The sequence below is a fragment of the Rhipicephalus sanguineus genome, chromosome 2, assembly GCF_013339695.2.
Source record: "Rhipicephalus sanguineus isolate Rsan-2018 chromosome 2, BIME_Rsan_1.4, whole genome shotgun sequence".
Classification (NCBI taxonomy): domain Eukaryota; kingdom Metazoa; phylum Arthropoda; class Arachnida; order Ixodida; family Ixodidae; genus Rhipicephalus; species Rhipicephalus sanguineus.
This window is the reverse complement of record NC_051177.1, coordinates 203,643,619-203,655,390: the sequence shown is the minus strand read 5'-3', so window position 1 is coordinate 203,655,390 and position 11,772 is coordinate 203,643,619. Positions and strand designations below refer to the sequence as shown.

The following is an 11,772-nucleotide window of genomic DNA, read 5'->3' as shown; positions in this document are numbered from 1 at the left end:
TCAGAATCACGCTTATTCTTCGACGTGCAGTGTTTGAGAAGGCAGGAGACCGAGACTTCGAAAGGCAAGCGCGGCTGCAAGGACGCCTCGGAGGACGATCTAGTAATACGCCGTAAGCTAACGGAACGTCATTTATTAGGGGACATATCTAGCGGCTCAATCTTTATTTCTGACCTTTGCAATTTATCGCTTGATCGTACGCTTTATTCGTGCTTCGCTCCCGTATCAGAGCGGTTACAGCGTGCGAGCAACAGATACGGAAGCTGTGAGGAGGTAAGGGGAAATATGATCAGGCGCCAGCCACAAGTGCCTCGGGAAAGCTGGCGCACTGGGAGAGGAGAGGCGCAGCGATAGCCGAAGAACGCGCGCGAAATCTCGCTGCGGGAGCCCGTCGACCTTTATTCAATGCGAACAGGAGAGGGTAGCCGTTCTTCTCTTCAGTATATTTGCCCTCCTCTATGCGTGGTAGCCAGGTCGTTAAATGTATGCTCACCCGCGTTTGTGAATCACTACGTTGCTTCGCGGCAGCGCGAGGTGGTGCTAAGCAAACCATCCCTCGTCTGCGTCCGACAGCTCCACTTAACAGTACCAGAAAAGTGCGGGCGCAGTACAAAGGTGATTTGTAAAGTGCGTTGACATAACCTGGTGACGAGCATGGGTTCCTCGTCGACTTCATCCTTCATGTCCGCCTTGGCGGATGAGCTCATCCTAGACCGGGATCCGCGCACCGCCGACTGGGTCCTGGCTGGAAACAGGGAGTTTCTTGTCTCGCTGTTCATGGTCTACGTGTACGTGGTCAAAGTTGGAGGACCACGCTTTATGAAGGACCGGAAGCCGTACGACAATATCAAGCCAATCGTCAACATCTACAATGCATGCATGGTGGTTCTGAACGCCTATTTTATGACAGCCTTCCTCTCGAAGACCTACATGGGCGGCGGCTACAGCCTGTTCTGCCAAGGTATCAACTACGAGACCCGCGACGAGGTCACCATGAGCCTTCTCAACCTGTGCTGGTGGTACATGCTGGTGCGGATCGCTGACTTCATGGACACGGTGTTCTTTGTCCTGAGGAAGAAGGACTCGCACGTTTCTTTCTTGCACGTAGCTCACCACATCCTCGTGGTGTTCAACGGCTGCTACGGTGTCGGCTACGGTCCGGACGGCCAGGCGGCACTTACCATCATACTCAACTGCTTCGTGCACATCATCATGTACACCTACTACTTCCTTTCCCTGCTGGGACCCGCCGTGCAGAAGCACCTCTGGTGGAAGCGCTACCTGACCCAAGTGCAGCTCGTCCAGTTCTGCATCATTTTCGTTCACATGCTGGTCCCGATGTTCTACAACTGCGGTTACCCGAGGCCACACATCTACATCATGCTGTGCGAGGCAGTCTTCTTCTTCACTATGTTCATGCGCTTCTACTTCAAGGCCTACCGGGACAGGAACAGCACCCGCAGAATAACCGATGAGAGCGATCGCGGCAAGAGCAAGGTTCAGTGAAACCGTTCACTTATGCGATTCTGTGATACGTGCGGGGACTGTGTATTGTGGTCGCTAATGTACAATCCATGCGTACCGATCGAAACCGCAGAGAAAGTTCATCAGTACAAAATGGTTAGGTCCTTTTCTTCCTGTAGCTTTGAAACTCGACCTAACCTCGGTAACGTCACTCGGCATGGAAAACGTGGTTTGATACTTGTGATATGGCGAAGTTTATGGCACATCTGATGTGTATCGCCGAGCTCCGCGCTAATACGGCTTTCAAAGAAAGGCTTTCGTTAAGTTGTATATACATGAGCGCCACTCCATCGTCCCTGTTTGAATGACACAATGCACTCGAATTACCCGTGTTGCCGAAAAGCACACAGTGCTACGTATTACTACGAGCGTGGTAACAAAGAAGACAACGTGGCTCAAAAAACCCCATCGCTGTTCTCATTAAGAGTTAACTTCTGGACGCCATACAGAAGTTGTCAAGCGATTTTACCGCCCGAGCTCCACAAAGGAAGATCCAGTTTGTACTCAATATGCCTGTTGCCCATTGTCTAGTGTGTTCCTCTTCCTCACTCGTCTACTGTAAGAGACAAAACGAAAAAGGTCACAACTCAGTTTCAATGGAAACAGTAATCTTAACCCAAGTCGCATACACACCTTACTTGTCTTCTTTGTTAGCACTTTATTGCTTTGTAGAACCTTTCGCGTGGTTTGGTGAGATCACCAGCGAACGACATGTTTTTCACGCTCGCGGCATTCACTTAAACGCGCATGGTCATGCGAGAGCCAGGGATGACCCTGTAATCTGTGTGTGTTGTGTGTGCGCCAACTCTCACACAAAATGTGCTGATCAGCTAAACAATAAAGCAGTTTTGCTTTGTTGCCATACGTGCCTGTTCTGTCTTGTTTTCTTTTTCTCAGTTGTCCAGTGGCCGTCTGACGCTGCACCGGGCGTTGGGGCCATAGAGACGGCAGCGTGTTACTACGCTGACCACTACACTGATCTTTGTGGCAAGAGAGAAATGGCGTTGAACAAAAAATGAATATACATGTGTCACATAATGTGTATACCGCGTGTGTATCGTTGAAGCAGCGGTAAGCATGATAATCTCGCTAATCCTAGACAACCAGGAGAGCTAAGAATAATCCGCTGAAGCTTAGCTCATGCTACGTATATCCTGGCATAGCCGAGCTAAGCTACTAATGTTTTTTTTTTTATCTGCGGGGCAAAATGACTTGGCTATGGCTGATCGAATGCCACAGGATAAGGCCTTTATGATGGTATGCCCAATATGTGGTGCGAAGGTACAATGCCTAAAAAACCGGCTTGTTCAATCTTTAATAACCAAATTAGGATTGCGGCGTCATCTTACTTGCGTCTTCCACATTACACACCTGCAAAATTGACCATATTTTTAAAGTTAACATCTTCCCAGGGGAGTTCTTTTGGAATTTCCTTAATGAGAACACATCTAATTGTAGTTTGCTACCAGCAGAAGTCGTCAGCCGAAATTCTGCTGACTTTATTTATTCTGTTCTGTGCCCCCACGATGATGTCTGTTGGCGCTGCGACATATGCTTGAGGAAAAAAAAAACGTAACAGCGGACGAGCATCGCACATCTTGCAAATTGACGATTGCTACAAAGGTGTCAGCATAAACGTAGCAGAAAAAATTAGGGCACTTAACGTGTAATTTATAGCGGGGGCTATATTATACAGTATTGACAGCATACGTTAATAACCTGAACCAGGGTGCTGGTCCACAGACTATTTCGGTGATCCGACTGCTTCATCTGGTTGAAACAAAGCAACACGCATATCCATTGTATTCTTTCCAGTCATCCATGTGGGATTGCGGCGAACGTCTCCCGTAACGGAAATGCTTGACAAAATATATAACTTCCGTTTGCAACGTGCTGGCACTTTATGAGAATTCGTTGGAGGTTCCGAGTGGCGTGCGTTGATATAAGGCTAGGATATTCTAAGTCGTCATGACCCTCTGTGTCTATGTGAGAAATAAAAAGTGGGAAACGCTTGTGGGTCCGTTTGGGGCAGCGAACACTATGGACATTTGCTTTTAGTATTGATCTGAAACTTCATACAATGTTGAGTAGGCCATCCCGCCACGTGGCAGAAGCTGACACGGTCCGATAGCGTCGCGCGAAAACAACCGACAGACGACACATACCTATTCATGGTTGTGAGAGGAAATTATCTAGGTAAATCTTCACTGGACCGCGCAGCTATTTTTACATATGCGTTTTTAGAGAGACCGGGCTGTAGTGAAACGGCTCTATCTCACTATTACGGATTCATTTAAGGACCTTTAAAGGAAAAGTGTTCATCTGCAAAGCATAAAGTGAGAAACAGGTAGAAAGGATGGGGTCAATATGACGCAGGAGGAACCTCCAAACATACTTTATCGTTTCTTAAAAAGGCGGAGCTAACAGCAAGCAGGAACACATAGTGCTGTGGCTGCGTGTCTAGGGTGCAACCCAACAAATCATCAGCAGTAATTGAACTTTTTCTAGCTGCTTCTAGCGGGATGAATTGATCAATGCATAAAGAAAGCAAATGATCTATGGATAAAAATTAAGTGAACTTCGCACTGGTGGTTCCAATTAAGCCTGAACGAAGTGCGGCCTTCTCCGTTTCTCTTTCTTTCTCTCCCTTACCTATGTATTGCATCTTTTTGTACATTTATTTATACTTCCTTCTTTCTCTATGTATATATTTCTTTATATTTCTCGCTCCTCCTACCTTCCTTTCTCTTTCTTCCCTTACTTTCTCTCTCGTACTCGCTTCCTCTTCTAGCTTTTTTCTCTTTGTGTCTACACATTTCTCTCTTTGATTTTCTCAATTTCTCTCTTTCTATTTTTATTCCCTTCCTTTCTCTCATTTTGTCACTTTCTCTTTCTATGCTAGGCTTTACTCTCTCCCTTTCCTCTCACTCTCACATCTATCATCATCACCCTCGCTTTCCTTTCCCGCACCCTTGCTGTACTACCATACAAGGCTATGTTACGCTCTGCTAGCGTGCCTGGATGGACGAGTAGTTACGATGCTCGACTTCGGATCCTGGGTACGCGGGTTCTAATCTCGTTTCGTCAAGAAATTTTCTTCGCCAAGCACTTTCTCTTTCTCTCGTCTGTACTTGTTCTCTCATCCATGACAGATATTCCATCCCTCGCCGCACAAACCGGCGCACGTGTTGTGACGGCGAAGCAGATGACGAAGAGGAAGAAGAGATCGCGTGCCGGTTCATGTTGATGATAATTTCTGTTCACCCGTCACGCACCAATGCTCGGCTTAAACATCTCTGTTGGTAAAAACTCGCAGGGTCCCTTACGCATTCGCCGACAACGCGTTCAAGGTGAAACTCATCTGGTGCGGTCACAATTATGTTCTTCTTCTTCTTCGATGATGATGACGTCACCGGATGGCTTTTGCCTTCGAGTCCGCCTGGATGAACAATCAGATTATCAGAGGAAGAATCAAGGTGATGATGATGATGATAATGATTTTTATTGCCATTCGTGCTGACAAGAGTACGACGCCGACGGTCACTATACCCGTTTGATGAGGCATATAAGGCTTTCGCCTTAATATAAGGGAAAAGAGAGGCGGTGTTGTGGTCGCTCTGTATTTGCCGAGAATTATGCTGCGGCATTGTGCGAAGCCTCAGCGCCTGCAATGTTAAGGTACTTGGTCTTGTTGCTTCGCAATTCATCATTACTACTCCTGTAATGATACATACATATTCTAGGAACCCGATATTAGACCTTCCGTTCACTGAAATCATACAACAGATATAGCCTTCAAAATAGAATTTATCACGCACGCGCTTTTGTTTATAAGAAAATGTCTGAATTGTTAACCTATTTTACAACATGCATAACGCTGTACATGATTTTAGGGCACGAAGATTACGGGATGACGATAGTAAGACGATGACGACACCACTGATGACTCTATAGGTCGTGCTGATGCCAGCGTGACGAAGACAGTGCATGGCGATGGTATGAAGACGGCAACCGAACTACTTCACGGCGAACACACCAATGTGGATATACATATGCTCATTATATGCTACAAGTGTTTCCCCCACGTCCTCATATCGGCGCAGCTGTCGGGCAGGGAATTACTCGAGACCATCGGAATACTGAAATCCGGAAACGTACTCTACAAGGCTATGCAATTCAAGAGTCATGGTCTTGCACTCACATTGCTTTCAGTAGGCAACACGAGTGAATGCTCTGTAAGGAGGCCTTTTCTCAAGGGCAACATATTTGGCGCATGCATAGGGTAGTCCTAATAAACCACAGTGGAGCTTGTTAGAAGCTCCAATATAACACTTCCAGAACCATCAGCCTCGGAGTTCTGTAGTTTACAAAACACAAGTCTTGTGTTATAAATACAGTAGCTAGGCGTGTCCGGTTCCTGCAGAGTGCGCGTTGCTGGAAGGACGCATCTTCGAAAGCGGTGCCGATGACAAGAACAGCTAGGTGGACTATGATATAAGCAATATGAATACATAGAAAAGAAGTGTCGATGGACTAGCTATGCCAAATTAGAACATATGCCGATGGCGTAGTACAGTGACACCGTGAAGCATAACCGGAACACGAACGATATGCTACCTGCAAATGTTTGTCTTAATCCACCTGTATTCTCCCCTACCACTGAACCACGCCGCAATGCGAAGGTGCTTGAACGTGCACCTGAAGCTAAGTACGAAGGTGCTCTTACATTTCGCCCCATCTAAGCGCGGCCTCCACCTGCAGGGATTCAAGCCGCGACCTCGCGCTTAGCAGTGCGACACTTTACTCGCTAAGCTACCACGGCGTGCAACAGGCCGCAGTAAACGCAGCATAAAAAAATGCGCAGCCTGCATTAGTGGCGCAAGGCTGGAATCATCAGCGGAGCTAGTCTTCGACCCAGCTAAGTTTTGCTAGTATTGCCAAGTATTGCCAAGCTTTTGCTGAGAGGCTCAGTGTTTGCTAGTAGTAATAAGCATGCCTAGACTTGGCTAGACTTGGCTAGACATGTCACATAACTACCTGTTACGTGATGTTGTGATTTTATACACGTGACTAGCTGTTACGGGGTTTTGGTGGGAACATGTCACATGGCTAGCTGTTAGGTGGTCTATGGTGGGCGCATGTCACGTGACGAGTGATGTTGCGTGTTGCGTGACTTTATTCACGTGACTAAATGTTACGTGATGTTTAGTCACGCGAGTAGTTACATGACGTTACATGATTCTTGTCACGTCGCTAGTTATGTCACGTTACGTGATTTTCGGTACGTGAGGGTTACGGGGTTATTTATTCACGTGACTGGATGTTACGTGATTTTAGTTACGTGCCTAGATGTTACGGGGTTTTTGTCACGTGACTAGTTATCAGGTGATGCTTCGCACTAGTGGTGCGAAGCCTCAAGGGAGTGCGGTTCTGGGCGGCCTTCTGTGTTTCACATTATTTTTCTATTTCTTTCTTCCACTCTTCCCTATTCTTTCATCTCACTGTTTATTGTATGTCTTTTTTCTCTCTGTTTCTTTCTATTGTCTCTTTGTCGCTTTTTTGTATCTTTCTCCTTCTTGCCCTTCTTTCTTTCTCTGTCCCTCTCTATTATCACTTCCTTTTTCTTTCGATCCCCTGCTCGTTCTTTATATATGACTATATTACTTTATATATCTGCCTTTTTCGCCTTCCTCTCTATGCTATGCTTAACTCTCTGCCCTCCTCCCCTCTCTCCTCCTCACCCTCACTTCCCTTTCCCGCCACTGTGCTTTACTATACTATACAAGTCTATGATATAGACGTCAGACTCTGTGTCTTACGTCTGTCTTAGGCGGCGCTGCGAAAAACGCCGCCACCAGCGCCCTCATCGCAGCCCGCACGCGAAAGTGCATAGGTCACAATAGAAACCCCCTCTGTCGTTGGTGTCGAGGCGCGGTTTCCTGAAAATCAAGAATCTGGAAAGCTTCTTCCTCTAATCCACGCTTCAAAAAAGTAGGAACCTCATCAAAGCGAACTGCGGGTGCAATGCAAAAGAGGTGGAGGAAAGAAATGAATGAAAGGCAGGTTTCAGTTATTCCGGCGCGCTGTAACTCGCAAGTACAAGCGAGCATTGCACGACACCTAGTTCGAGGCAAGCCCACCGACGTACATTCTCTAGGGCCTAAATGCGTTAAAATCGGGCATATACGTAATGCCAAAGCGATGAAGTACATACACGACCAATTTATTTAGTTATGTATCTTACGATCAGTGGTACAAAGCTCGCTTCATCAGGGACGAATAGACCCAGCGATTTTCGTCTTTTCAGTTGCATTCTTCCTTCATCTCTCGCTTCCTGTGCATTGGACTGTTTTATTACGCATCCTCTAATGGTCTCTTGATGGTTGTCTTCCGTTTGTATATACTGAAAATGGGGTCACATGCCGGTCGACTTTCGCGGGGTACCACCAAAGGCACAACGGTGGCCTCCGAGATGGCTACGACGACCTGAAAGTGGTCACGACCAACATTTTGCGATTTACTTGTATGATGCACGTCTTAGTCAGTTAGAACCGGAGCTCTGAACCTTCAAAACGTACGTGCGCGATGCTGTGTGGTGACGACCAACTCAGATTATAGGATGTCACAGCGTGCGTATCACGCGTTTTCAGTCTGCCTCTAGCTGCTCACTCCGTGTTACACGGCACGCACCGCGGTAAGAGCCTCTGCTGAGCTTCATAGTGAAGGTTACGACGGTTCTCCGTCAGGGCTACGCAAAACAACAGCAGAGCCACATTATGACAACTTTCTCATGCGACTGACAGTGGAGAACGCGGGTACTTCGCTTACTCAACACGCTCGCAACGGCCCGTATCCAGCGATCTCGCCTTTCTGCTTCGTAACACAACTACGGAAATTAGTAAAACTGAACGTTGTTATTCAGTCCTTTACGTCCGTGGCAATTCACAGCGCAACAACAGCGTCGATTGCGGCGTTTCTTCGTAGCGTGCGGAGCGGTCTCGTCTGCTGCTGTTGTCGCCGTCGTTCTGGCGAGTGGTCCAGTAAGCACTTCACGCCGGTTCGGTGGCGCGTCCGACTAGCAGAGAGAAATTAATTCACAGCTCTCTTTCTGAATGTTAAATGCGCAAACATGGGCAACATAAAGCTCAATTGTTGTTTCGCACTCGCTAGTTGGGCCTGGTGCCACAGCCAACTGTGCGACAGAGTCGGTCTTTGTACTACCCAACACTGCTCCGATAGATGGCGCCACGCATGTTGCAAAACTCAGTCTGACGTCTATGCTCTGCTAGCATGCCGGGGACGAAGAGGACGGTCCGAACGATCGTATTTTTCATGTTTTCCGCCACAAATAATTTATTGGCCTTGAGCTGAGGTGCTGCTAAGGCTTCAGCCAGCAGTCGTGACTACGGTGTTGTGTTGCCTCGCCTTCCTACTGGTAAGCTGGTTGTGGACTCCATTTTTCTACATGCGGATTTGGCTGGTCACCCTTACTCTCTTCCTGAGTACTTGGAAGACGCTTACATTCGTGAGGCGTGGGAAACTTTCGGGAAAGTCAAGTCAGTATAAAAAAAGTTGGAAAGTAGTAGATATGAAGCAAATGCGGACTCTTATTCGTGAGGTTGTATTGTCCCTTGCCGATGGAGTCCAAGTGCGTGACATTCCATAACTCCTGACTGTCTGCGGAGTTCAAAGTCTTGTACTAATTCATGACCGCGCACCACTCTGTCTTAGCTGTAATAAAGTAGTGCACATCCGTCGTAACTACAGGACTCCTCGCTGCGGTAACTGTCTTCGCTTTGGTCATTCTGTTGAGGAATCTGTCATGACCTAAACTAACAAACTACGACAACGCACGCACCAACCAGGAGTATGTTATAGATGCCACAGAAGTTCTCGACGCGGCGGGAGACACTGCGTCAAGCACAGATGCTAGAGGATTAACAGAATGCCTACATGAGATGCAAAGAAAACAACAGTCGTTGCGTCTGTGGAAACTGCTGCAGGTGAAGAACCGAGTGGACCATGCAAGCAGGTGACCGAAAATTGTTCTGACCAGCCTGTTAAAGAGGAAGCCTTACCTTCCAAGAATGACACTGAAGAAACATCAAATAAGGGCGCCTCAATTGCGCAGCAGCTTTTTTCATCCTGCTACGGTGTCAGAAGACGACATGAATGTTTCTGTGGATGCGACAATTCCCAAGCGCCACGCGACGTACAGCTCAGATTCAAGCAACGAGAGCGACAACACTGTGAAGCGTAAGGTGCGCTGTCGCCGATCGTCGAAACACTACGGATCACGATCACGATATAGGCGGCCTGGTGGGCGTTCAACAAAGCATCACCGTCGACGGTGACCTCTAGAAGTGACCGCAAGGGACCACTAGTAAGCATACTGTAGCTAGTCGTCATGGCGCAGTCCGAGCGACTTATATTTGCAACATTGAATGTTCGTGGCCTTAAATCTTTCCAGAAACATGCGGAACTCCGCAGACTTTTGACAAGAAAACTATTCGACTTTGTCACCATCTAGGAGACAAAGATCGAGAGTGACGAAGACACCGACAATGCCCTACTGCCCTGCCCGTCTGGCTATAAAGTTTGCATTTCACACGCAAAAGGTCTGTCTGCGGGTTGCTGGTTGTTTCTGAGAAAGAGCCTACCATATTCAGCAGTTAGTACTAGTGTTGATAGCGATGGCAAATACATATGCTGTGACATTATGTTGCATGGAGTGCCGTGGCGAATTATGAATTTGTGTGCATTTAAAGAAATATCAAAACGGTTCATTTATTTGAAGATATGTTTAATCTAATTAACCGTGATGATTTCACTGTAATATGGGTGAATTTAACTGTGTATGTGATTCTAGTGATCGCAGCAATCCTAGTAGTCGCTGAGACAGCTGCGGCGAAGTTTTAACTGATATCGTAGTTAATGCACGGCTCATTGACATCGGTACATTTGGTCAAGTAACTACGTATACTCGACTTCAGGGAAGCTGTGCTGCTGGCCTTGATCGAATTTACGTGTCTTCAGCACTTCCCCGCCACGCTGATCTAGTGGTTATGGCACTCGACTCCTGACCCGAAGGTCGCGGGATCAAATCCCGGCCGCGGCGGCTGCATTTTCGATGGAGGCGAAAATGTTTGAGGCCCGTGTACTTAGGTGCACGTTAAAGAACCCCATGTGGTCGAAATTTCCGGAGCCCTCCACTACGGCGTCTCTCATAATCATATCGTGGTTTTGGGCCGTTAAACCCCAGATATTATTATTGCGATAGCAATTATATGGACAGTCTCGGCTGATTTTTGCCGTCGCCGTCGCCGCCGTCATGCTGCGTATATGTATAAGTATGTATATATACATCAATATCCCAAAGAAAAATAAATAAGAAAATGCTTCCGAAGCGCGGAATCGAACCAGCGACCTCTGAAGTCGCAGCGCGGTGCGCTAAGCACTACTCCACAAAGCGTACATCCCTCTGGCAGCTAACGGCGAGCGTTATATACACACCCTTTACCGTTTGCAGCCCTCCGAGACGGGGGCGCTTATAAGCGTTTCTTCATTACCAGCGAAATGGCGTTAGGAGCGCGCGGGCGCACTTAAAGGCGTTGGCCAGCTCTCTCGCTTCTTCTTATATTTGCGCAGCGATAACCTTGCCATTCCGCTGTCTGCTCGAGCGGGCGCTCGAACAAACTACCGCAGTGTTCATGATTCTCAGCAGATCGAGCTACGTGGTAGCTCTCACCGCGCGTCGCGTGCGTGTAGCTAAAAGCGTTTCAGATGTCGTGCACGTAACGTACGCGTACTTTTCACGTTTGCGTATGAGAAGTCCCTACGTACGGGAAATTAAAACTGTCTAGTAGCTGCCGGGTAGTGATGGACGCACGGTAGTCGCAGCGCGTCCATCACGGGCCGCTTTTCTTGCTATCGCATTCATTGCTTCGCCCTTACGGCGAAACTGTGACTTTTTTATTATGTCTTCATCACTCCTCCCTCGGAAACTTTCCTGCAGCACTGAGCCAGTTTCATTTTCGGACCACTGTTATGTTATTCAAAAAATTGGTTCAAACCGCCGAACTCACTTCCGACCACAGTGGGCACTTAGGAAGATGAACTCAGACCTACAACGAGATCACGAATTCAATATTAGACTTGAACAGGCAGTGAGGAATTCCTTTTCTGAAGGATTGCATATATTCGTTGCTTGGGAGCTTTTTAAGCAAAAGCTTCGTGCAATAGCCATAG

General features: G+C 47.4%; 1 protein-coding gene across 1 annotated transcript; it reads left to right on the top strand.

Annotated features, from left to right (window-relative positions):
- The first annotated feature begins 639 nt into the window (after nt 1–639).
- On the top strand, nt 640–1,537 carry LOC119381444 (elongation of very long chain fatty acids protein AAEL008004). The gene has a single exon (XM_037649260.2). It carries the CDS (start codon nt 655–657, stop codon nt 1,504–1,506), a length of 852 nt encoding a protein of 283 aa, XP_037505188.1. The 5' UTR covers nt 640–654; the 3' UTR covers nt 1,507–1,537.
- Nucleotides 1,538–11,772: the final 10,235 nt, after the last annotated feature.